The following is a 27,844-nucleotide window of genomic DNA, read 5'->3' as shown; positions in this document are numbered from 1 at the left end:
CCTATATGCTACGGTTGTTATTAAATATTTATCCAGATACAGTAGGTCTATATTAAAAAATTTAAGTTAATGTCCATGTCCCATTTCTCGTTATTATTTAACCCTTTTGCACATTTCTCATCTTATCACAGAGACTTCACCCACAATGTCATAGTGTTATGTTCTTTAGCTTGCATGCCAGGAAAATGAACCAGGTTTTACAAATAAGTGAATAAAAACATGGTTATTGATATTAAGCCATATTACCACAAATACACTAGCCATAGATTGACCATGCTATTTATATAAAACTGTGGTATTGCAAATAGTATGCTAATCAATGCACACAAACTTTTAACTTCACGTTTACTATAATTAAACCATGGTCAATTGTTGGTAGAAGGTAGAATTTTTGGTCAAGGTAGAAAAGTGGCTCTGTCCATTGTAGATTATACTAAAAAAAACACTGAGATCACATGACTACTCAAAAACAACATTCTGAGGTTGTGAACTGTATCCAATAACACTGCAAATCCAGGAAAACAAATAAGGAACTATCACTGTCGAATGCTCAGGTTTTATTTAAACTGTTCCCCAGTCATGCAACCAATGTCCCAATTCTGTAACTCAATGTTTTCATTTGCTTATTTAAAATCAATAAGTCATCGGGGTGACATGAGGAAAGATGGCAGCTTCCTATGACAGCTGCGTAGTAGATTTATTTTTGGTGCATTATATTGAGTAGTGCTTTTGTGCAGTCCTCCAGTTGTCCGATAAGGAGCTCTGTTTCCTGTTCATACACTATGAGACTGAGCTTTGAGGCGCAGGAAGTATGGATTGAGTTAATATACAGTCTGATGTCCTGTCACAGAGCTGTTATGGAAGAAAGCGTTCCTATCATCTGTTTCTCTCTGATTATTCATGTCCACAGTTTTATCTTTCTCTTCCGGCTGTCGCTCCGCCCTCAGAAGCCCATGAAAGCTGTGACCGTTGCAGTGTGGACGGGGTCAGATAAGACCGTCCCGCTCCCATTACGGCCCTGCCTGCTCCAACAGGCCTGTTCCCTTCAGATTTAACCAACTCTTGTTCTGCTTCATTTCCATGTCTTCCCTTTTTTTACGCTCGCTGGCCTCTGATGTTTTCTTGTTCTGTTGCAGCTTTGTTGGTGTTTGTTGTTGTGTCTCAGGCAGTTTTGCTCTTGGCTGGTCATATAATTTGTTTTGGAAGTCTCATGTCTGGTATCTGTCAGTCATTTGGTATCACTGGTTTGCCATTGCTGCATGTGACCTGACACGTTTCCTGTGGCCGCTGCATGTGAGACAGATGTGTACTGTTTATAATCTAATGAGGGCAACATTTGTTTTGAGCTGTGTGTTGTAAACTCTCAGTTTTAAAAAAGAAGACAGATTCTAATGTGCAAATGTAGTGATTTATGGTGTTGTGATGTTTAAAATGCAATGCCCCGCTTATATATTATTAATTATAATCTTTTAATTGTATTTTATTGATATATGACTTTGTTTGACCAGGCAAAGGCAGTTCAGGTTGTCAAAATATAATACGGTGCCACTACTCTAAAATGTGTACATTCATTACTTCATAAATAAACAAACAAACAAACAAACAAACAAACAAATAAATAAATAAATAAATAAATAAATAAATAAATAAATAAATAAATAAATAAATAAGGGTGACACAGCGGCTTGGTGGTTGGCATTGTCACCTCACAGCAATAAGGTCACTGGTTCTTGTCCCGGCTGGGTCAGATGGACAGTCCACAGTCCAAAGACATGTGCTATAGGTGAACTGAATAAACTAAATTGGCTGTTGTGGAGGTGTATGAATTAGTGTGTTTGAATGTTTCCTAGTACTGGGTTGCATCTGGAAGGGCATCTGCTGTGTAAAACATATGCTGGATAAGTTGACGGTTCATTCCGCTGTGGTGACCCCTGATGAATAAAGTGACTAAGGAAAATGAATGTATGAATACACTGTTTTTAAATGAAAACATAATTAATACATTCATTATAATAATTTTTTAGGGGTTTTCACCTTTGTTGACAGAACAGTGGAGATTAACAGACAGGAAAGTATTGGGAGCAGAGAGAGGGGAAGGATTGGCAAAGGACCTTAAGCCAGGAATCGAACTCAGGTCGCTGCAAGCACTTGGGTGCTAAATGTCAACACACTAACCACTAGGCTATTGGTGCAACCATTCATTTTCTTTTCGGCTTAGTCCCTTTATTAATCAGGGGCTGCCACAGTGGAACGAACCACCAACTTATGCAGCATGTGTTTTATGGAGCGAATGCCCTTCCAGCACTGGGAAACACCCATACACTCTTGCATTCACACCCACTCATACACTACGGCCAATTCAGCTTATTCAATTCACCTATACCACATGTCTTTTGGACTTTGGGGGAAACCGGAGCACCCAGAGGAAACCCACGCAAACATAGGGAGAACATGCAAACTCCACACAGAAATGCCAACTGACCCAGCCGGGGCTCAAACCAGCGACCTTCTTGCTGTGAGGCGACAGCGCTATAATTAATTCATTATACTAAAAATACATAGTATTACACACACACACACACACAAATAATATTTAGAAATTATTTGGCCAAATAAATACAATAAGGCTTTTAAGTCACATCTATTAATGTAAGATATTTTTTATGGAAAGCAAAAATCTGCCATGAAATACAATATTTAAAATTAATATATATTTTTATATTTATTTATATTTATATATAATCATTTTTATGAAGACAAATGTAAATCGGTTCAACCCACCACTCTAAAAAAATCAGTAAATCAATTATTAAATCTTTTCTTTTGTACAAATAAATAAATCAAGATATTTTTATCAAGATATTTTGACCTTTTTATGACACGACATGACAGGTTCTTCCATAAAAAAGAATAATTATAAATGAATACATTTCTATATTTGTTCAAATAAATATGTGAGCGTATGAAAATGTTTTTTCATACAACTTTTCATGACATTTTCATTAAACAAACAGAAAGCTTTTTTGCAAATAGTATTTAAAAATTTTTAAAATCGTATAATCCAGGGGTGCCCAAAAATAACTTGAAAACATTGCTTTATATTAACTAATACAGTATATATTTTTTTACATTTAATAATGAATTTATTACAGTAAAATCAAATCAAATCTCATTTATAACAGAACAGTACCACTGTTTTTTTGTTCGCCCATGTCTCCTGCATAGTCCTCTATTTGTCGAGTGAAAGTATTTACATTTTTAAAAATCTGATTCATTTACATTTAATTGAAACATTTAATTTCAGTTTTTTTTTTTTTTTGTAGCTCAGCAATAATACAAGCACACAAAAAAATGCTACGTCAAATTAGAAACGACAATCTCTGTTAAAGGCATTCTCCCCAACCCTCTCCATCATTCTCAGATGGGATGGTGGGCCAAATTAAAGGTTACAATGGGCCAACTTTGACCCATGGGCCCTACTTTAGGCATCTCTGGTATTAACATAAAATGAATACAACAATTATTTCACCATGGCAAAGCTGCTGGAAACAAAATTGTTAGTTAAAATAAAAAAGTAGATGTTTTTTTTTATTTGTTTCTGTCACTATCCCCTCAAAATCATGTTTGTTTAATGATGAAACAGCATTGCACAAGGAAGAACTACCTCCATTCCTGCAACACAAGCATTCATTTGCTTCCCAGCATATATCTGCAGAGACTAAAAGCTACAGACACGTACATAATAATCCTCTGAGTGGATTTAAATAATGATTGGCCTTTATCTGGTGTGCCACTCTAATCTGTGTGGTTCGGGCTCTGCTGTGTCATCTTGGCGTGACGTTTCAGCTGTCTATCTGCATCTTCTCCTCATCTCCAAAGCCATAAAACTCACTGACAGGCCCTTTGTTTGAGACACGCCAGCAGCACTTTTAAATATGTTCACTGAGCTCTCGTAAGAAATAAACGCACATGTTAAAGACTGTGTGCATGACCGCATATGCAAGCAAAAATATCACTTGTAAATAGACTCTCGCACGATTTCCATATTGTAGGAAGACTTTAAAATAAATATTGTTTTTTTTTTTTTTTTGCTTCTGTAGCAAGTCGAAAGGTGCAACCGAACATGTTTTTAAGTAAATATGTTTTTCGACATGATTCGTTTGCATTTGTGTTTGGTACATTTGCAGTCATTAAATCTATTTATAGGGAATTTTAGGAGTGTTAAACTTCTTCAGAATATTAGACAAGAAAATTGTGAAAGCTTTAGTTTTCACATTAATGACATTTATTAATTAACTAATATTTTATTTGTCCAAATCAATAAAAAATAAAACATATTTACATTTTTTCACGACAAAGTGAGAAATGTCATTAATAAGTGTGTATAAACATAAATGAATGGTGTTTATTTAACTGTTAAAGGTTTTTAATCATGGTATTTTGACGATTTTTAAAGGCTTTTAAAGTCCAAGTCACCAAAGTCAAGTGCTGTGACTCCCCAAAAGTAATTTTATGTATTTTTATGTATTTATCTTTGCAGAAATACATAAATAAATACTTTTTGAATATATTTATGAATTATTCAACTGTAATATTTATACATTAAAACTTTTAAAAAGAGAATCCCCCCCCAAAAAAAATATATTTATTCATTATCTACTATTTTATTTGTCCAGATTAATATTAAAAATATAAATATATTCAGATTTTTTTTCATGAAAATAGAAAGAAATGTCAAGTGATGCATTCATCCCCTTCATTTAGTCAATTAATAAGTCTGTATATTAATAAATAATTTAACTATTACTAAACTAGAGTTTTAATTATAGTAATTTGACGTTTTTTATGACAATTCAAGTGCTTTGACTCCCCCAAAAGTAATATTTAATAATTTTTATGTATTGATCTTTGCAAAAATACTATACCAAATTGTTTCTGAATTTATTAATGAATTAATAAACTGTAATATGTATATGTTGAAAAGTTTTATTTGACAATTTTAGTTCTTAAACAAAATACATTGCTTGGTAAATGTTCAGTTGTGCTTTTATAGTCTATAAAACTATTTAGGAGATTTTGGGAATATTAAATTGGTGATGCATTTCTTCAGAATATAACAAAAGAAAAGTGTGAAAGTTTTATGTTTTCCTGCCAAAATTTTATTTATTAATTGTCTAATATTTTAATTGTCTAAGTGAATATTTATGATATAAATATATTCAGATTTTTTCATGAAATAGAAAGTAATGTCAAGTGATGCATTCATCTCCTTCATATAATGAATGAATAATTAGATAAATGTGGTTTATTAAACTAGTAATCTAGGTTTTTAATTATAGTATTTTCACGTTTTGTATGTCAGGGCAAGAAAAGTCAAGTGCTGTGACTCCCCCAAAAGTAATTCTTATGAATTTGTATGTTCTTACATTTGCAAAATGCAATAAATAAATACTTTCTGTATTTATTTCTGAGTTAATCAACTGTAATATGTATACTTTTAACATTTTTAGTTATATTAAAGTTATATTTATTATAAAATTTTAGTTACTAAACCGAATACATTGCTTGTTAAATGTCCAGTTGTACTTTTACAGTCTTTAAAAATATATCGATTTTGGGAATATTAAATTGCTGATGCATTGCTTTAGAAAATAATACAAGAAAATTGTGAAAGTTTTATGTTTTCCCCCAAAATTAGATTTATGAATTATCTAATATTTTATTTATGCAAATTAATATTTATAATATAAACATATTTTGATTTTTCCCTAACAAAGCAAGAAGTGATGCATCATCCTCTTCATATAGTGAATTAATAAGTCTGTATATTAATAAATAAATAAAAGCTATTTATTAAACGATTACTAATCTAGGATTGTAATTATAGTATTTTGATCTTTTTATGACAAGGCAAGAAATACAAGTGCTGTGACTCCCCCAAAAGTATTATTTATGAAGCTGTATGTATTTAGTTTTGCAAAAACACAATAATAAAATATTTGTGAATATATTTATGAATTAATCAACTGTAATATGTAAACTTTAAAACGTTTTATTTGACATTTTTACTGAATAAACCGAATGCATTACTTGTTAAATGTTCAGCTGTGCTTTTATAGTCTTTAAAACCTTTTTTAAATGCCAGATTTAAATTTATTTTGCCAAATTTTATTTTTGACTAGTTTCCTTCATGCTCTGCCATACAATCAGCCAGTTTAATAGAAAGCTCAAGTCTTTAGTCTCTAATGTGATCATTTTCATTTCTGATAGTCTTTCTGTGATAAGGCTTCTGCTTTCGCTCGCACAGTCACCTTCTGCTTTGCCTCAGGCCAGTGTGCAGTCACAGCGTTTTGCATATTTGCTCATTTGTTAAGCAAATCTCTCTCCTTCTATCTTTTTTTCTTCATCCCTCCCTGTTTTCTCCCTTTTGCTCTACCGCTGCATTTTGTAAACTTGTAAGGTGTTCTGACCCCTAATGAATGTTTCTGTGCATTTTCACGATGAATTTCTGTATTTGTAATGTTTTTGATGATGCTTTGGCTCTGTGTTTATGTGTTTTGTCAGAGTTTACAAATGTACACTATAGGTCAAATTTCTCTTTTTGCCTCCAGGCTTTAACAGCTTTTGGCAATGGATCCATTGAAGGTTTTTCTTTTAAATGGTGTTGTCCTGTCCACAATATCTGAGAGCACATCTCTTTGTTGTTCCTGACAATTCATTCTGAATCAACAAAAACAAAACAGCTGCAAAAGCAGAGTGAATTTAACATATGGTGCGTTAAAGTCATTGGAATAGATTCAAATCAAACATTAGACATGCATAACTGAATGTGTTTAGCATGATCTTGAAAGCCATTTCATTTCAAATTGTAAAAATACATGAAATCAGTTTTGTAGCCGTATGATTTGAGCTCAAGTAGAAATATCTTCTCAAAGATGACAAAAATATGCATAAGTTGTTGTAGATATTGCCGAAAAAGAAGCCAACGCATGACCACTGTAGACACACTGTAAAAACTGCTGGGTTCCACACATTTTCTATATGTCGTCAACACAAATCAATTAAGTTAACTTAATCGTTTTTACAAATTTAAGTGGATTGAGCATTAAACAATTAAGTTGTCCTTAAAAAAAACTTACGAATTGTGTTGATTTAACTTATTTTAAATAAGTAGTTTGAACAAGCAGCAAAATTCATTTTTTGAGTGTAGAAACTCCTTAAAACTGTTCTCAAACATCTTAAAATAATCCATATTAAATTTGCTATGGCAAATTAATGCTATTTTAAAAGAACTGATCTGTTAGAAACAAAATATATATTGAAAAATATATCATTTTTACTTTTATATATATTGCTAAATACTATTTAGCGGTGCACAGTGGGTAGCACGATCGCTTCCTTGCAAGAAGGTCGCTGGTTCGAGCCCTGGCTGGGTGAGTTGGCATTTCTGTGTGGAGTTTGCATGTTCTTCCCATGTTGGCGTGGGTTTCCTCCGGGTGCTCCAGTTTCACCCACAGTCCAAAGACATGCACTATAGGGGAATTGAATAAGCTAAATTGGCCGTGTATGAGTGTGCATGAGAGTGTATGGATGTTTCCCAGTGTTGGGTTGCGGCTGGAAGGGCATCCGCTGCGTAAAACATATCATGGATAAGTTGGCGGTTCATTCCACTGTGGCGACCCCTGATTAATAAAGGGACTAAGCCGAAAAGAAAATGAATGAATGTATGAACTATTTAGCTATATTTAATAGTATTATACCCATCTTACCCTCCTACTATCCATCTTTTCTAAACCGTCTACACTTGAGTAATTCAAACTGTTCTGAGACCCCTAGGGGACTGCAACGGAGTCTTGGGAGGTCTGTGGCAAAAAGCATTTGGATTCCTGGGATGTCCATGCATATTTGGGTGTCTGGTGCATCTTAAAGACTGAAAATCCCTGAAAAGGTCAATACTCTTAAATATAGTTTCTCTCTGTATTTCGATGCTATAGAACAGGGGTGGGGGCAAACTCAGTCCTGGAGGGCCGGTGTTCTGCATAGTTTAGCTCCAACAATAATTAAACACACCTGAACATGCTAATCAGTGTCTTCAAGATCACTAGAAATCTATAAGCAGGTGTGTTTGATTAGAGTTGGAGCTAAACTGTGCAGGACACCGGCCCTCCAGGACCAAGTTTGCCCACCCCTGCTATAGAAGACCCATTTTTTATTTCCAAAAGAACTTTTTCAGGGAACAATTCTTAAAAGTCATTTCTGTCTCTGTATAAAGGGCCATGGCTGTCGTCTCTTGACAATGAGCCCCCCAAAATGTGGAATTGTGGAATTATAGTCTACAAAAAATGAAGTTTGTGCAAATCCAGACAGAACAACTAGTGATGTATTTTAGCACACATCCGAAATCTGTCTCACAGTCAGAAATCAGCCATTACTAATTTGTGTTGCCAAATCTAGTAAAAAACAAAAAAGTTCATTTTAACCTGAAAAAAATCTAAATGATTTATATAGAAAACAATGCCAAAATATCACCAACCAACCACTCTTAATAACTTTACTTGATTGGTTTATGAGCCAAGCCCAAGGCATATACACTTATTATATGAAGTGAACATGGCAACACTGCACGCTAGCAACCACCACACACCTGTCTGTGGTTTAGTTCAAGTTGCACAACACCCAAATATATATATATATATATATATATATATATATATATATATATATATATTTGTTGCTTGTTCAAACTACTTATTTAAAACGACCTGAATCATCACAATTCTTGAGTTTTTTGGGTGGACAGCTTAATTGTTTTATGTTCAATCCACTTAAATTTGTAAAAACATTTAAGTTACAGTAACCTAATCAATTTGTGTTATATAACAAGGTTTTGGGCTAACACTTTATTTTGATGGTCCATTTGAGTATTAGTAGACTTTCTGCTTAATATCTACTGATACTGCTCCTTCAAAAGACATTTAACTATAAGACACTTTGCAAGTACATGTCAATTTACACTGACCCTAACCCTAACCCTAACCCCAGCCTAACAGTCTACTTATAATCTACTGAGAATTAGCTGGCATGTAGATGCAATGTTATTTAAATTCAACAAACAGACCATTAAAATAAAGTGTGACCAGTTTTGGTGCTGGATTTTTAAATTACTTTTGCTTACTTCTAGAGATTGCAGAGTGATTTAGGATATATAGTGAGTGATGTAGAAAATGATGGGAAATGATCCTGAATCTAGGATATGGTAAATGTTAAAGTGTGGATCCAAAATAGCACAAGTGGTCCTCGCCTGACCCCAAACTTACATTAATAATGGAAAACAGCCAAAAACAGCCACGGTCCAACTTCCACATGCATCACATGAGCAAAACGTGTCATTGTTTTCGACAGCCTCCATTTTCACAGTGCCCACTTCAACAGAAACAGTATTCCAAACACAGTAGGGTTTAAGATTTATCCACTATCGACATTGTTTTTGTAGTTTGAGCCAAAAAAGTTAAGAGTAAATAATGCATTTTGCTTCAGCTTATCTTATCTGCCACACCAGATCCTAAACATCACATTTTTACTAAGTTTCCTATAAAATGACAGTATATAGCAAAATAATGTTATGAAATACTACTATTAAATTGTTCTCACAGCTAAAAACAAACACATTTACATTTACATTTACATTTAGTCATTTAGCAGACGCTTTTATCCAAAGCGACTTACAAATGAGGACAAGGAAGCAAAACACAGCATTGTGATTCAGTTAAATTGCTAGTATAGTGACATTAAAGACATTTATAATGTAACAAGAGGTTTGTTTCCCCTAAAACCTTGCCTGGCAGGTGAGCAACTGACCCTGGCTTTATAACATATTTGAAGATGGCTTGAGCTGTCTCATTTAACATTAAATGTCAAGAAAACTGTTTCTATCTGCTTCTCCATAAAAAATAGGCCTGTACAGGATAAATTTGAGGTGCTGGTTAAAAATAAAGGTACTGAAGAAGTGAATGAATTTAAGTATCTTGGCTTAACTCTAGACATTAATTTAAAATTTGATACCCATGTTAAAAATATAAGTCAGAAGGTTAAGCCAAGTCCAAACTGTTTTCATTTTATTAGAAGATTTTTAACATATCAAACTGCAAAATTATGCATGCACACATGATACTCTCTTGACATATTGCATTACATCATGGTCACAAGCCTTTTTATCCACATTGAAGCCTATTGACTCGATATATAAACAAGCAGTTAAAATTGTGGACTTAAAACCTAAGCGATGGCATCATTGTGAAGTTTTCTGTAAACATAACCTTTTTAGTTGTTTTTTATGGATTTAATTATTGCTCCGCTGTAATTATTTTTTATTTATTTATTTATTTTTTATTAATTGTTAACGTACAGGCTGGTAAAAACTATATAATAAAATATATAAATTCAAATACCCCCACCCCTTCCCAATAACCTTTTTAGTTTTGATAGTTTTATTAGGGAAGGGGGAATGAAGAAAAGAGCAAATAAATGAAGAAAGGATTCAAGGAAGAACTGAACAAACTAAAGAAGGAAGGATGAAAGGAATGAATGAATAAATGAACAAAGGACCTATTGAAGATAGGAACAGAAATATGAACGAATGAATGAATGAGCGAACGAATGAAGGGAAGAACGAAGGAAGGAACAAATAAATAAAGGAACAGACGAACAAACGAATGAATGAAGGACAGAACAAACAAACAATAGAAGGAAGGTTGGAAGGGATGAACAAATATAGAAATATCACTAAATGCACTACAGAATGTTACGTTTACACATCCCTGCACAAATTGCATGTAAACTTTTTACAGCCCAATACTCACTATTCACTCCTCTTGAGTACTTTTATAAGGGCTACTTTTTACTCATACTTTGAATTATATTTACAACAGATACTTTTATTCTACTTGCACTACCTTTTTTGGCAAGTAATAGTACTTTTAATTGAGTATGATTTTTCAGTACTCTTTCCACCACTGAGTATAGCCTACAGTGTGCCATTAGATATAATCAAACTGCAGCAGCAGCTCCAAAAACCGGTTTGATTTTCATAATCAGAAAGTACTGTTAGTGCACTGTTGCATGAAGAGCCTACAGTTTTCTGATTTACAAAATCATGCAAAATCAATACACGCAGCAGAAAAAGAGGAAGTGGAACTCAGGTGTGCGCTTGCCCCTTAATTTCCCCTTTCTTCCTTCAAACCCAAACGCCACCCCACCCTCTCGTCCTAGTCCTAAAATCCTGTTTGCTCATACATTGTCTGTCAACCAAATCTGACTCCCTGAGCAGGATTGTGATTTGCTGTTGGATTGGCAGTCTTGTTCCAGGATGTTCTGCCTGTAACTGTCCTCCGTCTGACTCAGACCCATGTTGAGGTGTAATAAACAGAAGCATTTGCATAGGTGCCACAGATTTGTTTACCAACTGTACTAGAGAGTCACTGTTTCCACCCTGACGTGGACACTGATTTCTGTTCCTAACTTTTTTTTTCGGCAGGTGTGCAGGGCGCAGATGGGGAACAGGTCAACAGTGGAAGTGATGAGATTTCTGACCAACTTCTTCAGCTTTTTTACTTCGCAAGTTCCTCTTCGTGTTTTGCGATCGTCAGAGGTGTGTGATGTGTGTTTTATGCTGCAGTATACAGTGGTGACTGATTGTATTTTTCTAACTGTCTCTTTTGTTTGAGAGGGGCGGTGTGCGTAAAGCTGTGTCAGTAGGAATTTGTTTGGCAAAACAGCTTGAACTCAACTGATGGGAGTGACCTGAAAAGCAGACGTCTGTAAATCTCTGAGTTTTCAATTGTTTGCCCAACAAAAGACTAAGTTGGTCAAACTTTAATCTCGGGAATCATCTCATTCATAAATGTACAGTAAATGTTTTATTGTGTTGCCTTTCTACACCAAGCTCTGGCCTACAAGGTCCGTTCATTGAGCTGCAGTGAAGTTTACAAACCTGCCAGGCAAGAGATTTGCATGTAGAGTTCCAGGTACCTATTTGAATGAAGCTTTATCTCTAGTCACACCAGAGATTTCACACAGCCTCTGGCGGTGTGCAGAAGCATCGGCTGGGCCAACGGAACTGTGTATCCGGATCCTCGACAGGGCGGAGACACCAGAAGACAAACACTGCAAAGCCTTGTTTGCTGACTCTTCTCATTTTTCACTGTACCTGGACTGATTTTTTACACATTTACAGTACACACACCCCTCCCCCCTCATCTTCATCACGCAACTTGATTTAAAAAAGGAACTTTTATGAATTAGCAGTCAAGCGGTGTTTCAGACAGGACTATTTATTTAGCACATTAGTCACAAGAGTTTCTATAAATAACACAGGACAAAAAAGGTTCAATCTGAAAATAAACAGAATATTTTAATGCATTTAAAAAGAAATATGATTACAAATAACAGAAAAATCTTTGAAGTCCTTCATGGTGTACATTTGGATGACTTAATAGTTAAATTGACATTTATTGTGTATTTTCCTGGTCAGATTGTAGCTTTGATGAATTATTGGTCAGAATACAGACAATCAGTTTTAAGTCAGCTTAAAGCTCTGTAACTGGCATAGGGGTGAAATTAAGATTATTGTCCCATTTTATTATTTTAATGCCATGTTCTTTTGTCATTTTTATGACTCTACACTGTAAACCCTAGTAAGTTGAGACTACTCAAATAATTTGAGGAAAGTGATTCCCTCAGTTGATTTGAGTAATAGGAAATTGGCAACTCGATTAATTGAGTTGACCAAATGTGGTCTCTTCATTGAATTTACTTAAATGTTAAATTACAGATAACTTAAAATGGCTATTAGACTAAACTTCCAAATTTTTTAGCTTTTATATTCTTTACTTACTCCCAAGGCAGTTTATATCAAAGTTGATATTTAACCACACCTTGTTGGTGTTTTGTAACATCTAATTTTTACGCGGTGGGTCGTTAGCCCAACACTCATGCCACAACGTGGAGGACCAGTACATACACTACAGCTTACCCAATAGCGCATGTCTTTGGAATTGTGGGGAAACCAGAGCACCTGGAGGAAACCCACACGAACACATGCAAACTCCACACAGAAATGCCAACTGACCCAGCTGGGACTCGAACCAGCGATCTTCTTGCTGTTAGGCGACAGTGCTAACCACTAAGCCACCGTGTCGCCCCTGCGTGTATATTAATTAAGAAAATGTATATAAGCATTTAAATATCTACTTACTAATTTAACTTTTCTCTTTTGTCAGATGGGTTCAGGTAGAGCCTCTGTCCTGCTGCGCTTCAGCAAAATTCAGCATCACAAGCAAAATGACTACCTTGTGTCACATAACAAATATCGACCAATCAGCGCAGTTGTCAGGGCAGAATTTCAAGCGCAACTAATCATTTTAAACAGAGACACAGAAGTTTTTTGCTGCCTAAAGAGTAAGTTAAACACACCTGTTTAAGTTTTGATGCCAAAACTTGATATTTTAAGTAATGTTAAGTTATATTAACTTAATATTTTTAGTACAGACAACAGCAGGGTTTACAGTGTAGTTTTAAAGGGATTGGTCACCCAAAAATGGAAATTCTGTCATCATTTATTTTACTTCATGGGTTTTAAACCTTTAAGTGTTTCTTTCTTCTGTTGAACACAAAAGAAGATATTTTGAAGAATGCTGAATGATGGCACCCATTTATTCACCCAGTAGGACTTCCACAGTTGTAAAAAAAATAACTATGTCAGTCATTACCAGCATTTATTAAAGTATTTTTATATAAAATATCAAAATTACTTAAAAATCCCTTTAATTTGAGCTCTTTTTCCATTAACAATTTCATTTTATATTACCAACAACAGAGTGAGTAAACGATGATGGAATTTGACTTTTGTTTTGTGCGTTAACGATTCCTTAAACTCGAGTTTACTTAGAAACAATTTCCTATGAAACAGGAGCTTTTGCTTGCATATAACAGCCATCTGTCGCCTTCATTTCCCCCTCATTGTCCATCAACTTCTGTTATTTAAGGCTGTGCTGGCTCTCGTGATGTCTGCGAAGATCCACCTTCCTCTGAAAGCCTTTGGAGCAGATCTCACAGCCAAACGGCTTGAATCCGGTGTGTTTGCGGCTGTGCGTGATGAGGTTGGAGCTCTGGCTGAAGGCTTTGCCACACACCTGGCATTTGTGAGGTTTCTCACCTGCAAACAAACAACGTTCAACCTATTTTAAAACATGTAATGTACAGGGTTTAAAAATGCTTGAATATTATTCTACTGTTTTAAAGGTTTTAAAACTACTTGAAAATGTAATTGTGTTGCTTTCATTCTAATTTAACTTACTAAATAGTTAATTACATAGGTAACACTTTATTTTAAGTTACAGTTCATACTTATAACAAACCATTAACAGGCCCAATCCCAATTCTATTTTTGTACCCCTTCCCCTTCCCCATGGCACTTGAAACAGAGTGTGAAGGGGAAGGGCTTCAAAATGTACTCCTAAGAAACTGAACACCACTATAACACCTGCGCACATCATCATATGTCATCGTCGATCTCTTGCTTCATATGAGATTGACGATCACGACTGCTGTAGTGATTCCAGTTGCATTATTTTTTGGTGTTTATCTTCAGGAAATCACTGACGGCAACAATATCATGTTATCATAACGATATAATGTGGCAATAAGATCGTAACTGTACTGTGCATTTACACCGTGGCCATATTCACACAAAAACAACATTAGCATTATACCAGACACTGTAAAAAACTCATTCCCAGCCGGTAGACTTTTCTGACAGGGTATTTAAGTGTCATCGAGTGTCAGAACGTTGTGGGACTGCTGAACAGGAGTTATTATTTGGGAAGATAGATGGCGAAATTTTGCGGTTTTTATTTTAGCGTTTTTTTTTTAAAGCATGATGATAAAACATGAATACCGTCATGAATGTATTAAAACGTGAATTTTTGTTGTAAAAATTTGTAATAATGACAAAAAAATACTAATTTGTGGATCTCCTTACTTCTGTGTGCAGCCCTGCTGTTGTTGTAGCTGGTGTATTCTGGAAAATTTTCTTACCCCTTGGTTTCAAGTGTAGTCCTTAAAAATGCTCTGTTTCGAGGGCTATCTAGCCCTTTCCCTTAGCCCAAATAAGGGGTAGGGATAAGGGGAAGGGCTAGGGGGTAGTATTGTGATAAGGCTAAAGGCTTAGCTCAATTTACTGCTCATTAGCTGCTTATTAATAGTTAGTGAGATGCAAGTTTAGGTTTTGGGTAGGATTAGGGAGGTAGAACGAAATCATACTTTATAATAACTAATAAACAGTTTATTTTTTTATAATTATTTTTTCACCTTTAATGGATTGGAAAGTGTAGAGTATTAACAGGAAAACAGAGAGTGGGGAAGGATCAGCATAGGACTGCGAGGTGGGAATGAAACTCAGGTCACCGTGATCACCGAAGCGCGTGTGTCGACGCACTAACCACTACACCACTGGTGCTGACTAACAGCTTTTTATCTTAATAATAGATATTAAGCTTGTTGTTAATAGCATGAAATGGGACTTAAACTAAAGTGTTAACCATACCATAAAAATCTTTTTGCTTATGCATAAAATAAAAACCTTTAAGTTATTAAAATAAATATAAATTTAAATGACATTTAAGAGAGTGAATGAGAGTAATTCAATGTTGGGATTGGGGCAAACATGTCATCAAACTTTTTTCTTTAGAATACTATAGAAAGCAATGAATTATGCATGTAAGTATGTCATTTGACATGTAAAGTGCTGGTAAAAGTTGCACCTAAAAAGTGCCTAAATTAGACTTTAGAAAAGGTGTTCGGATCCTAAATTTAAAACCCCACGTTAACTAGGAAATCTTTGTTTAAAAAAACAGAACTGCTTGTAGCATAGATTTGCGTGCCACCCAGATTTGTTCTGTTTTCTAACACAGGAGTGGCTGTCTGCTACATGCAAAGTGAACTTTCCGAGAGGCTTCGGCAAAGCAGGAAGACCAGCTATGCAAATCAAGGCAGCATTTGTTTAATCTTCTTTTCTTGATTTATCTTTGGCGCTCTTGGAAACACACCCTCGAAAGCAAGCCAACTTCAGCATCTGAGTGAGGTGAACTTATCTGTTAAGCGTATACGGTTTTAATGATTTACATGGAATGAGTGCAGAGATAACATGCATTTCCAAATAATATGCAGAGAGTTTTTGGGAAACTGTTACTGAGGAGGCATTAAACCGCATGTGTGTTTGTGTGTAATTTGTTTTATCAGTGCCACCATCTCTTTTCAAGCACGACATGACAAACAAGCAGGCGTCTCACCTGTGTGGATGTAGGTGTGTTTCTTCATGTCGGATTTCTGATGGAAGCGTTTCCCGCAGTATTGACAGGGATATGGCCGTGTGTCTGAGTGGATCAGCAAGTGAGTGGACAAGGTCGAGGAGCGCTTGAAGGTTTTACCACACATTTTGCACTCAAAGCTTCTTTCCTGTAAACACAAAACAAAATTAGTTCTTTTATCCACCTTTGTCCTGCGCTCCATGATGCTTTGCGTGAAATATGGGAGTCACTTGTGTTAAACTGTAAGCAATCAGGGAAGTGTTTTAATTATGTTATTTTCTTCAAATATTTTTAAGTTATGAGTTTTAATCTACTAAAGTCATTCATTCGTTCATTTTCCTTCAGCTTAGTCACTTATTCATCAGGGCTCGCCACAATGGAATGAACCGGCAACTTATCCAGCATGTGTTGTACACAGCGGATGCCCTTCCAGCTGCAATCCAGTACTGGGAAACATCCATACACACTCACATTCTCACACATACACTGAGGCCAAATTCATTTATTCATTAATTTTCCTTCGTCTTAGTCACTTTATTCATCAGGGGTCGCCACAACAGAATGAACCGCCAATTTATCCAGCATATGTTTTACACAGCGGATGCCGTTCCAGCTGCAACCCAGTACTGGGAAACACACTACAGCAAATTTAGTTCATTCAATTTACCTATAGTGCATGTCTTTGGATTGGGGGGGAAACCGGAGCACCCGGAGGAAACCCACGTGTACACGGGGAGAACATGCAAACTCTACACAGAAATGCCAACTGACCCAGCCGGAGCTCGAACCAGCGACCTTCTTGCTCAAGCATACTTACAGTAAGTAACGTTGAATTAAATATCAAGTATACTTCATGTATTAAGTATTCTATGTACTATTGGTATACTTGGTAGTAAGTGTACTATTTGAATTACCACTTGGGACTAAATTTGTCCATATTTATGTTATATCAAAATATACTTTAAGTATATTACATGTGTTACAGTAGTAAACCTTAGGTGCACAGCTAGTCGACAACTAAATTTGTCATTTGTACTGGAAGTGTTAATTAATTATGTTTGTTAGTTATGGTGTCCTGCTCAGAATTTCCTGGTGAATAACTGGTGGTGTCAGGACTCGAACCTGCAATCTTTGGATCATAAGACTGACTCTCTATCCACTAGGTCACAAACTACTTATAGTTTTGTACTGCAATGGTTCCTAGTGTACTTTTAGTTAACTAGTGGTTTTTAGTGCTATACTGCAAGTATGTATAATATATATAGTATATATAAGCAATATCATTTTCACTAGGGTCATTTGTTATACACGACGAAGTGTGCAATTTGGAATAACCTGAAGCTATTATTGGACAAATTTGTACTCAAAAATAGTATATTTATTGCATTTATACACTTATAACACAAATAAAGTACACTTCAATATCAATAATCAAGTATCTAATAAACTTTCACAGGCATTTACCTAAAGTTGTTCCAATTAAGCAGATAAAAGAACACTAAATACACTAAAGGTTTTGAGTTACTATAATTTAATTACAAATAAATATACCCATATAAATAATTAGTATTTTTCCTAAGTAACATTAGATAGCAAAGTTAACAACTAGTCTGTCTGCAAGAATACATAGCATATTTGCTTTTTAGAGTAGACCTTAGTTTTACTTGATAACATGATAGCTAATGCGCTTGAATAAAAGTCCTTGAAGTGCTTCTTTTATTTTCGGTTGTAAGCCACTTTGGATTAAATTATAATAATAATATATTTTATTTAAAATGCACTTTTCTAAAACCCTAAGCGCAAAAAATATAGCATCTGCTAAAAGAATAGATGCAAATGATAAGTCTGAAGTTAACTGGGTTTGGTTTGTTCTCACCTGTGAGTGGACGTTCATATGTTGCTCTAGGCTGACTGCATGGCCGAAGCTCTTTCTGCAGATGCTGCATTCAAAAGGTCTTGTACCACTGTGAGAGCGGCGGACATGAACCTCCAGCCCATGAGGCGTGGAAAACACCTGAAGACCACACAAATCAACAAACACATTGACATTTATATCTGTGTGTGTGTGTGTGTGTGTGTGTGTGTGTGTGTGTGTGTGTGTGTGTGTGTGTGTGTGTGTGTGTGTGTGTGTGTGTGTGTGTGTGTGTGTGTGTGTACTTTATGTATGTTTGTGTGTGTGAACAGGGGCGGACTTAGTGATTTTGGGGCCCTAAGCAGTTTCAGGTATGGGGCCCTAGCATTGAAACTCAAAACACTTTCAAAACTCAAAAGATATTTTTTTCTCTAGGTTCAGTTTTTTTTTTTTTTTTTTTTTTTTTTTTTTTTGTTAAAAATATATTAAGTGGAACATTAATGTAAAATTAAATACACTAAATTCACAAATAAAAAAACAAGCTCACAAACTATGTACAGTTAATTAATTATACTTGTGATTAGATTTTAATATTTGCATGTGCGTACTGCAAGGAAATAACGTTCCACTATCCATTGGGGGCCCTGGTTTAGAAGAGAAGTAATAATGTTAAAATATTTATAGACAGATTTTAGGATGATTAATATAAGCTTCTTGGCATTGGTCGGGGCCCTAAGCGGCTGCTTACCTTGCTTACTGGTTAAGCCACACATGTGTGTAAATAACTTAAAAAAGGACATGTCTGTATATACATGTCAAATTTCATTCATTCATTCATTCATTCATTTTCTTTTTGGCTTAGACCCTTTATTAATGTGGGGTCACCACAGCAGAATGAACTGCCAACTTGTCCAGCATATGTTTTACGCATAGGATGCCCTTCCAGCTGCAACATATCTCTGGGAAACATCCATACACACTCATTCACACTCATATGAAAATAAAAATTATGCATAATAAATATATAAGAATTACATTTAAAAATGTATATTAAAAATTATAGTATGTCCTTCTTTATTTATTTAGATATGTAAATAAATGCAGTTAATATATTTCAGAAATAGTAAAAATATAATATAAAAACTACAAGGACATCAAAGTAAACTTCATATATATACATATATATATATATATATATATATATTCTTGGTATTTAAATTTATTTAGAAATGGTTATTTTTTTAGAAAATAATAATTCTATTGATATAAATGGTTTATATATACAGATGGTTGGTACCCTTCAATTTTGTCTAGGCCAGTTTATTAATTAGCTTTTCTTAATGCTTCTGTTGAACCACATTTTTATATAATATCTGATTTTCAAGAGTTTATTTTCAGTAAACTTTGATTTATCATTACTTTTTTCATTTTCAGGTTATATCAGTGACCACTGTAGTTTTACTTTACTCAATGAAAGGGGACCAACAATTTTGTCCACGTCTGTATGTGCACATAATGTATATATATATAACAATTGTAACAAGTATATCAAATAATCAGTTTATAACATATAGTACATAATACATTAATTGTAATAAATAATTAGTAAATATTTATAACAAAATAATTAGTATTAATGCACAGATACAGTGAAATATAAAGGGTACATTTTTAGCATAATTAAATATATTTTATTTCATTTATTTATATCTACGCTATTCTTAGAATAATCACTTTGTATTAATATCCAGATATCAAACGATTGTATTATTTATTTATAAAATCACCTGATTTGAATGTTATCATTTGATTAAATGGGCGTTATCAGTGAATATCAGCTGATAGATATGGGCCACTACAGGTCTTCTCTGCCATGTGTAATCATCCATCCACATGGTTAATCAGCTATACTAATAAAGAAGACTCCAGATCCAGTTCTGTTTTTACATTACTGTGACGGTTGGGTTTAGGGTTGGGGTAGGGGTACACGTTAATAAAATACAATTAATGGAAAATTGAATAAATAATATGAATAATTCTCCTTAACTTCCAGTTGCAGCCGTATGTAATCTATAGCTGATTAACCATGTGGATGGATGATTACAGCCTTCTGAGCCTACTAGTTAATAGTATAGTATCTGAGCCTACTGGCCCATATCTATTAGCTGATAACCACTGATAACACCCATTCAATCAAGTGATAATAAAAATAGGCAAAATGATTGTAGAAATACTAATCAAAGTAACTGTGTTCAATATCTGACCTTGTCACAGGTGATGCAGTGGTATGTGTTGGAGGAGGGTGAGTAGTGAGTGCTGCAGTCCAGCGGCTGTGGCTCTGTGCTCTGCTTCAGATGAGCTCCATACAGACTGCTGGCGTGATGGAGGAGAGACGGAGAAAAGCCCATATGTCTGAACTCCTGATATGAGGCCGGACCATGATCCCAGCCAAAAGAGCTCTTGTAGTATGGAGGAAACTCTGCCAGCTGAGGCTCTGATAGAGGTATGGTGGAAACATTGACATGACGAGTGTTATTATGTCTAAATCTACCCTACACATGCCACATGATACTTGACTTTGATTTCTTTATGGCAAGAGACTACAAGTGAATAGAGGTCACACATTATACTAATATGAACTAATAATGAACAATACTTGTACAGTATTTATCATTATTATAATCATTGTTCAGCATTTACTAATACATTATTCAACTCCAAAGTCATTGTTATTAATATTAGTATGCACTGAGTTAGCATGAACTAACAATTAACTATTGTTTTATGATCTAATGTTAACAAAGATACTGTAATAAATGCTTTAATCATTGTTTGTATTTGTTGGTAAATACAGTAACCAATGGAACTTTATGTAAAAGTTTTTAAGCTAATTCATAATTGCAAATATTTTTATTATGACAAGCTTTTTAAAATGTTGTTTAAATATGCAAATGAGGGGTTTCTTCATTAAAGATCTGCTAATTTGCATACATTTGTAGCACAAAAATCTGAACGGGTCAGTTTTATATTCTTGTTTCTCTTTTCAACATGCCGTTATTAAGAAAATACCACGAACAGCCAGAACAAAATATATTTTTTGCATTGAATTGTTGTAGAATAAAATGTTGTGTATATTCACTCAAATTGTGTACTGTATGAACAAATTCCTCTTAGAAAACCTTCTAAATCTACAAATCTACAGAGTGTACTGTAGATTTGCATACAACTATAAACTTTGTGCCTTAAGTGCTGCTGAAGTGGAGATTAATGGCTCGGTACAGTATAAAAAAGAACTCATTTCGAGAAAATAGCCTTGAACCAACCCAGGCTCATTCTGAAAATGCACCTCTATATACATTTCTGGAGACCATCAAATGCGTCTCAGGAGCTATGTTTTTTAGCAGTTTCTGTGTTCGCGAATCAACAAGAGGCCTCTGTGTACACGTTTTGAGATCTCAAATTTCTCTCGCGAGTGCCATTCGGGCCTGCTGTTTTCTCGAAAATCCACCAGAGACCGCTGTCGACTGACTGTTTGACTGACTGAATAACTGACTTACCGATTGACTGACCCACCCTCCTCCTTCCCTAAACCCAACCAATAGTATTTTAAAAAGCACAGATTGACCCACCCACCAACTTCCCTAAACCCAACCAACAATTTTAAAAAGCAATTCAGAAAAAGAAAAGCCCTCGTCGCATTTTATCACATTCTCACTCTGTTATTTACTTGTTTACTTTATTTTTTGGCTTCTGTTTTTGTCTTATCTGCTTTCTGGAACTGTTCTTCACCAAACTCAAACTCCGTCATTGCTGTCATCTCCTCTCTGCGTGTCAAGTCCACCAACGTACATGGCGAGCCAACTGGACAAACTGGTAACAGCCGGAAAACCGTCCATACGGAGGTAAGCGGTCAGCTGGTTAAGTAACGGCGTCATACCGCCGCATAGCGTTTGTTTTAAAAAATAAAATGCAGCCATACGTACTTGTGGCTACATAATTCACGATCTCCAGAAATGTATATAGTGCTACGTTTTCAGAATGAGCCTATGTTGCCTTTAAAAGTATGTATTGTAATTAAAATCTATAAAAACAAATAGATAAAGTGCGATAAAAAATACTTAAAGGTGTATTTTGCATGTTTCCTTACAATACACTAAAAAAACTAAAACTTTATGAAAAGTTTACACTGTAAAAATGATTAGTTACTTGAAAACAAAAGCCCTGTTGCCTTAAAAATGACAAGTTGGCTTTTCTTAAAAAACTTGGAATTGAGTTGACTTCTCTTAACTTTTATAGTTATGCACATAGTTAATTTACTTAATAGTTTTAAGGCAATGGCTTTACTAGATAGCTCTAGTGAATAGTTAGAGGGATAGTTCACCCAATTATTAAAATGTCATTATTTACTCACCCTTGTTTCAAACTATTATGAGTTTCTTTCTTCTGTTAAACACAATAGATGACAACTGGAAACCTGTTACCATTGACGTCCTTAGTATTTGTTTTTCTTACTATAGAATTCAATGGATACAAGTTTTTAGCATTCTTCAAAATATCTTCTTTTTTTGTTCAACAGAAAAAATATGTCATAAAGGTTTGGAACCACTTGAGGGAGAATAATTAATGAGTACATTTTAATTTGGGGGGTGAATTATCTATTTAAGTAGTCAGTTAACTGCTTTTTACAGTTTACAAAATCTTAAAAGTTGACAGGTTGCTTCAAAACAGTGTTCTTGCCAACAATATCTTAAAAATGTGCAAGATGTGATCCATGCCGATGCACAGACTCACCGGATATGTAAAAGGGGCGTCTGGTGGCGGCAGGCAGCTCGGGGAGTGATGGGATTGGGCAGTCAGGCTCTCGCTCACACTTGATGAAGTCATACGGGTCTCTGTGGGACGGACGGGTCACTGGATCTACCTGAGGCCGCTCTGGGGATTTACACTCTTTTGGTTCCAGAGGGACCAGCACTGGGACTAAGAGGTCACAATAACACCATTAAAAAATCAAGTCAGACAATTACTTTCATCAAAATAACCTACAGTGTCTCTAAAACCTTTATGAACACTTTATAGACACAACACTAAATGTTAGAATGTAGGTGTATTTAAAACTAAAAAACTAAACCAAATGGCATCTGATGCTGATTTTTTAAATTAAGTATCACTTTAGAATAAGGTTGTGTTACACTGTAAAAGATATCTGTTAATTAACAGTTTATGTCTGTATTTTGTGATTCAAATGTGTTTTCTGTTTATTTACAGTTGTGAATTGCATTATGGGATGTTGATCTCTGCTCTGTTGACGTTTGATGTTGAAAATTCAACTCTACAGCTTAACAAAGTGACTTTTATTGACATTTTAGTATGTATAATAAGTAATATAAAGAGAAATAAGTCTGTTAAATAACAGAAAATGTACTGGCAGTTTATTACAAGTTTTTTTTATTCTAATATACAACATCAACCCAGTAAATATGCCAATTTAAACTATTAAAAATGTTAATAAAAGTAACTTTTTCTAACTTTTCAAGGTTTAAAGTTGTTGGAAGAAAGGTCAAGGTCTCTTAATGCAATTCAAAAGCATAAATAAATATTTTTTAATTGTTAGTTAACATGAGCAAACAACGAACAATGCATTTATTACAGTAGTTATTAATCTTTACCATTAGTAAATGAAAATAAAGTCATTCATTGTTAGTTCATAATAACTCACAGTGCATTGTCTAATGCTAACAAGCATGAATTTTGATTTTAGTAATGCTTTAAAAAATGCATTGATAAACAAACTATGATTAATAAACATGCACAAGTATTGTTCAATCATAGTTGATGTTAGTAAATACATGAACTAATGACATTTTTTTGTAAAGTGTGGCTCCTTATGCTTATACAATTTCATTTTCCCAAATGAACACTAAAAGCAGTTATGAACCTGCGAATAAACCGTTCTCTTGTTTGAATAGGCCTGCACTGAATAGTTTGCATATTGGTATCATCCACCCTAACTGCTCCACAGATTACAGACGTCCATGCAGAACGACCTATTGAGCTAAACCTCCACAAACAGCACATACACGAGGCCCAGAAACACTGTCTAAAGTAAGCAGCTGTCAAGCTTTTGAGACGCAGCCCTAGAATCAAATAACAGTCAGCCTGAGGCTCAAGCACCATCCGCAAACATCAATCTGACAGGTGCTCAGCACATCAAATCTTTCATTTCCCTCTAAGAACACTATTGGAGGTTTGAGAATAAACGTAAAAAACAATTTGCAACAATTGTCTCGTGCAACATATGCCAAATGCTGAATTATAAATGCAATTACTTCAGCTGCTTGTTCAAACTACTTATTTAAAATGAGTTGAAACAACACAATTCTGATTTTTTTATTTGTACAACTTAATTGTTTTATGTTCAATCCACTTAAATTTGTAAAAATTGTAACTTAATCAATTTGTGTTGGGACATAATAAAGGAATTGTGTGGAACCCTGCATTTTTTACTATGTATGCTACACTGTAAATCCCAACAGTTAACTTTATCAAATGAAATGAGTGTAGTTAACTCAAAATTTACTATAAGTTAATTCTACTCATTTGAAGGTACAGTGTTGAAGGTACACTGTAAAAAATCCGGGGTTCCACACAATTCATTAAATTTGTCCAAACACAAATCGATTAAGTTAACTTAACACTTTTAACAAATTTATGTGGAATGAACAAAAGAAATTAGATTGTTCCAATGAAATCTCAAGAATTGTGTTGCTTCAACTCATTTTAAATTAGTTTGAACAAGTAAAAAAAAATTTGTGTAATGAGTTAATGAAATACCTCATTACTTCAACTTAAATGGAGTAAGTTTACAGTACTCATATAGATTAGTTTATTAACTCAAATGGTTTGTAGCAAACAGTTTCCTCAAACGGTTTGAGTTGACTTAACCTATTGGGTTTTACAGTACTCAGTAGGTTTGGGTTCTCTTCATTTATTGGGGTTTACTGTGCTCAAATTGCTTTGTTTACTCAATTGGATTAAGTTTACAGCACTCATTAGGATTCGTTTTTTTTTTTTTTTACTTAAATGGTTTGTTGCAATCGGTTTCCTCAAATGGTTTGAGTTACTTTACCTGAGTTTTACAGTGTATATCAACTTCTTAACAAACACTATATTAAAAATAAATTACTGGCTTTAGTTATTAGAAGAACATTTATTTTTATAATTGTTTTATAAAAATATATATTTTAGATGATCAAAACAGTGTTTAAACTAAGAAAAAAAGTTTAATTTAGTTATGAACATGAATACATTATTTCTGTTATTCTAACAAACTGGAAAAAATCTTTCATTCATTTATTAAAAAAATAGGCTAATGGTTCCACATCTAAATTTGATCACTTAAAAATAAATCATTTGCCTTAAACAATATTTTTTAAGTCCACACTGTAAAAAAAATCCTGGTTGCCTTAAATTTTTAAGCTGAATTAAATTAATCTTATGAGTCCATTGAACTTATATTATGTTAAACTGACTTAAAACGTTTGTGTAACTTCTAAAATTAAGTTAGAACATCATTAACTTAGTTCAATAAGTTACAATGACCTAAAAACATATGCTGTCAAGACTAATTGATCATCTTATTTTTTACAATGCATGAAAGTACAAAGCATATTGAGTTTAATACACATGCACTAACCTTAAAATTTTATATTGGTCAAAACAAATATTTCTTACTTGAGCTCTTAATCAAAACCATTTTGAACTTAAAATATATTATTTGAAAAATAAAACAAATAATATTAAACTAAAAGAGATTAAAATGAAAATGATACATTTTAATTGGATGAAGTTCTGTTTAATTTATTTTCAGTGTATTTCTGAACCAAACCAAAAATGTTTTTGCTGTGACATTCGTGTCAAAAACATATCGTTTGGAACTTTCATCTTTAAAATACAATTCAAATAGCAATATAATATATATTAGCAATAATAATAAAATGAATTAATAATATTTAAAAATACAACAACAACGATTAAGAATTTCAGTGTGAATTCTCCGTATAAATACTTACTTGTTTTGGTTTCTGATTCCGGGAGTTTCTGCGGAGCTTGTTCGGTGTCGTTTGGTCGATGCACATTATAAGACTTCTTACTTTTCACCAGAAACGACCGTGGCATGATTCCGTGATTCTGTTAAATGAGATTTGTTTAGTGAGATAGGCCTACTTTCGTTTATTGTTGTTGTTGTTATGATTCACGCATAAACTTGAACATGTTCGTAACTTCTCAAAACTTGTCCAACTAATTACAAATGCAATACAATGACATTGACATTTCTTTATAATTTATAGAAAAAGTTTGCTTTAAAGTGTTGGTCTTTATATATGTCTAAAAAAATTAAGCAAATAATAAAATTAACACTTACACAGTTATAATAGCCTACAATATTTGGCGGTGATATAATTCTTTTCAACTTTCGATAAAACTTCGCTCTGGTTTAAGACTTTTTAAAACATATTGTAGATAAAACATAACAAATTGTTTGTAATATATATATATATATATATATATATATATATATATATATATATATATATATATATATATATATATATATATATATATATATATATATATATATATATATATATATAATATCTACATAATACGAAAAACTACTTAAAACCTCTAAATTAATAGCTATAGCATAATTGCGTGGGGGAAAAGTTTACCTGAAATGTTGCAGTGTTTAAAGTCCTTTGATTGTTTGAGTGGCTTCGTGATGAAAAGTGCTGGGAAATCCGTTGTGATGTTTAGAAACTTAAGCACTGCATTGCTGTGAGTTGCTTGCGTTGAGTTTTTTTTTCAACTCCCCTCCCTGATTTTCAATCCGATAATTCTTGCGGTGGAATCTGACTGAGCTTTCGACCAATTACAGACGCAGAGCAGGTGCGACATTTGCCTACTAAACGCAAACTTAAACATCCTGGTATATAGGCGCTCTTTGACATTATGTTTTTAAGCAGCATATTAAAGATGTTTTAATAAAGAGCAATTATAAAAATGACAGTGTATTTGGACAAGCTATTTACATTAGTCTTATATATATATTTTTTACCTGCCTACATCTCAAAATTCTCTTACATGCGTTTGAAAATGTAATTAGTTAACAGAAAAATGCATCAGATATTTAGCCACACATTTATCTGCTGTCATTTTAATAATTCATCATCATAGTTAGTGGTCATCTGTTGACTTTTTAAGCTCTTTATTACAGCCAGCGGGCTTAAAACATAAAACCAATAAACCAGTGACACATTTGCTTGATCGTCCCTCAAAAACACACACCAAACCTGTAAAGTTGGTACCTCAGAATGTTTGCTTTCCAATATTTGCACAGTTGTGTTTTGGTTGCAGCCTTCGGCGTTTTATATGATATCTTTGATTATTAAAAGCACAGCTAAGTTATTAGCTAAAACTAAGCACTGGAAGAGCCTGAAATATTTGTTTATTGTCTGTAAATTCTTGCATGTTTTGCTTAGTGTTTAAAAAAGATTTAACGGAGATCGGTTTTATTATATATCAGCTCACCTTCACCTTGTGTTGCGCGTATTGAGAGATCGATTTAATG

The 27,844-nt window shown here is 34.0% G+C and overlaps 1 protein-coding gene across 1 annotated transcript; it reads right to left on the bottom strand.

The window, feature by feature from the left end:
* Positions 1–12,373: 12,373 nt before the first annotated feature.
* gfi1b (growth factor independent 1B transcription repressor) lies at positions 12,374–27,073 on the bottom strand. Its single transcript, XM_056446330.1, has 7 exons — positions 26,946–27,073; positions 26,286–26,403; positions 23,008–23,193; positions 20,481–20,710; positions 18,241–18,378; positions 16,347–16,512; positions 12,374–14,212 (listed from the first exon to the last, which is right to left on the bottom strand). Exons 2-7 carry the CDS (start codon positions 26,389–26,391, stop codon positions 14,034–14,036), a joined length of 1,005 nt encoding a protein of 334 aa, XP_056302305.1. The 5' UTR covers positions 26,392–26,403; positions 26,946–27,073; the 3' UTR covers positions 12,374–14,033.
* Between the last annotated feature and the right edge of the window lie 771 nt (positions 27,074–27,844).

This window comes from Danio aesculapii, chromosome 21, assembly GCF_903798145.1.
Source record: "Danio aesculapii chromosome 21, fDanAes4.1, whole genome shotgun sequence".
In the NCBI taxonomy this organism is placed as follows: Eukaryota; Metazoa; Chordata; class Actinopteri; order Cypriniformes; family Danionidae; genus Danio; species Danio aesculapii.
The sequence above is the reverse complement of the archived record's forward strand: the minus strand, read 5'-3'. Positions and strand labels throughout refer to the sequence as shown.

Excerpts from the sequence above, each read along its gene's own strand:
- gfi1b (XM_056446330.1), bottom strand. The coding sequence starts at position 26,391 with ATGCCACGGTCGTTTCTGGTGAAAAGTAAGAAGTCTTATAATGTGCAT. Across the intron at positions 18,379-20,480 it reads ACTGCATCACCTGTGACAAG|GTGTTTTCCACGCCTCATGG; the intron begins GTCAGATATTGA and ends TGTGGTCTTCAG. Across the intron at positions 14,213-16,346 it reads ACACACCTACATCCACACAG|GTGAGAAACCTCACAAATGC; the intron begins GTGAGACGCCTG and ends GTTTGTTTGCAG.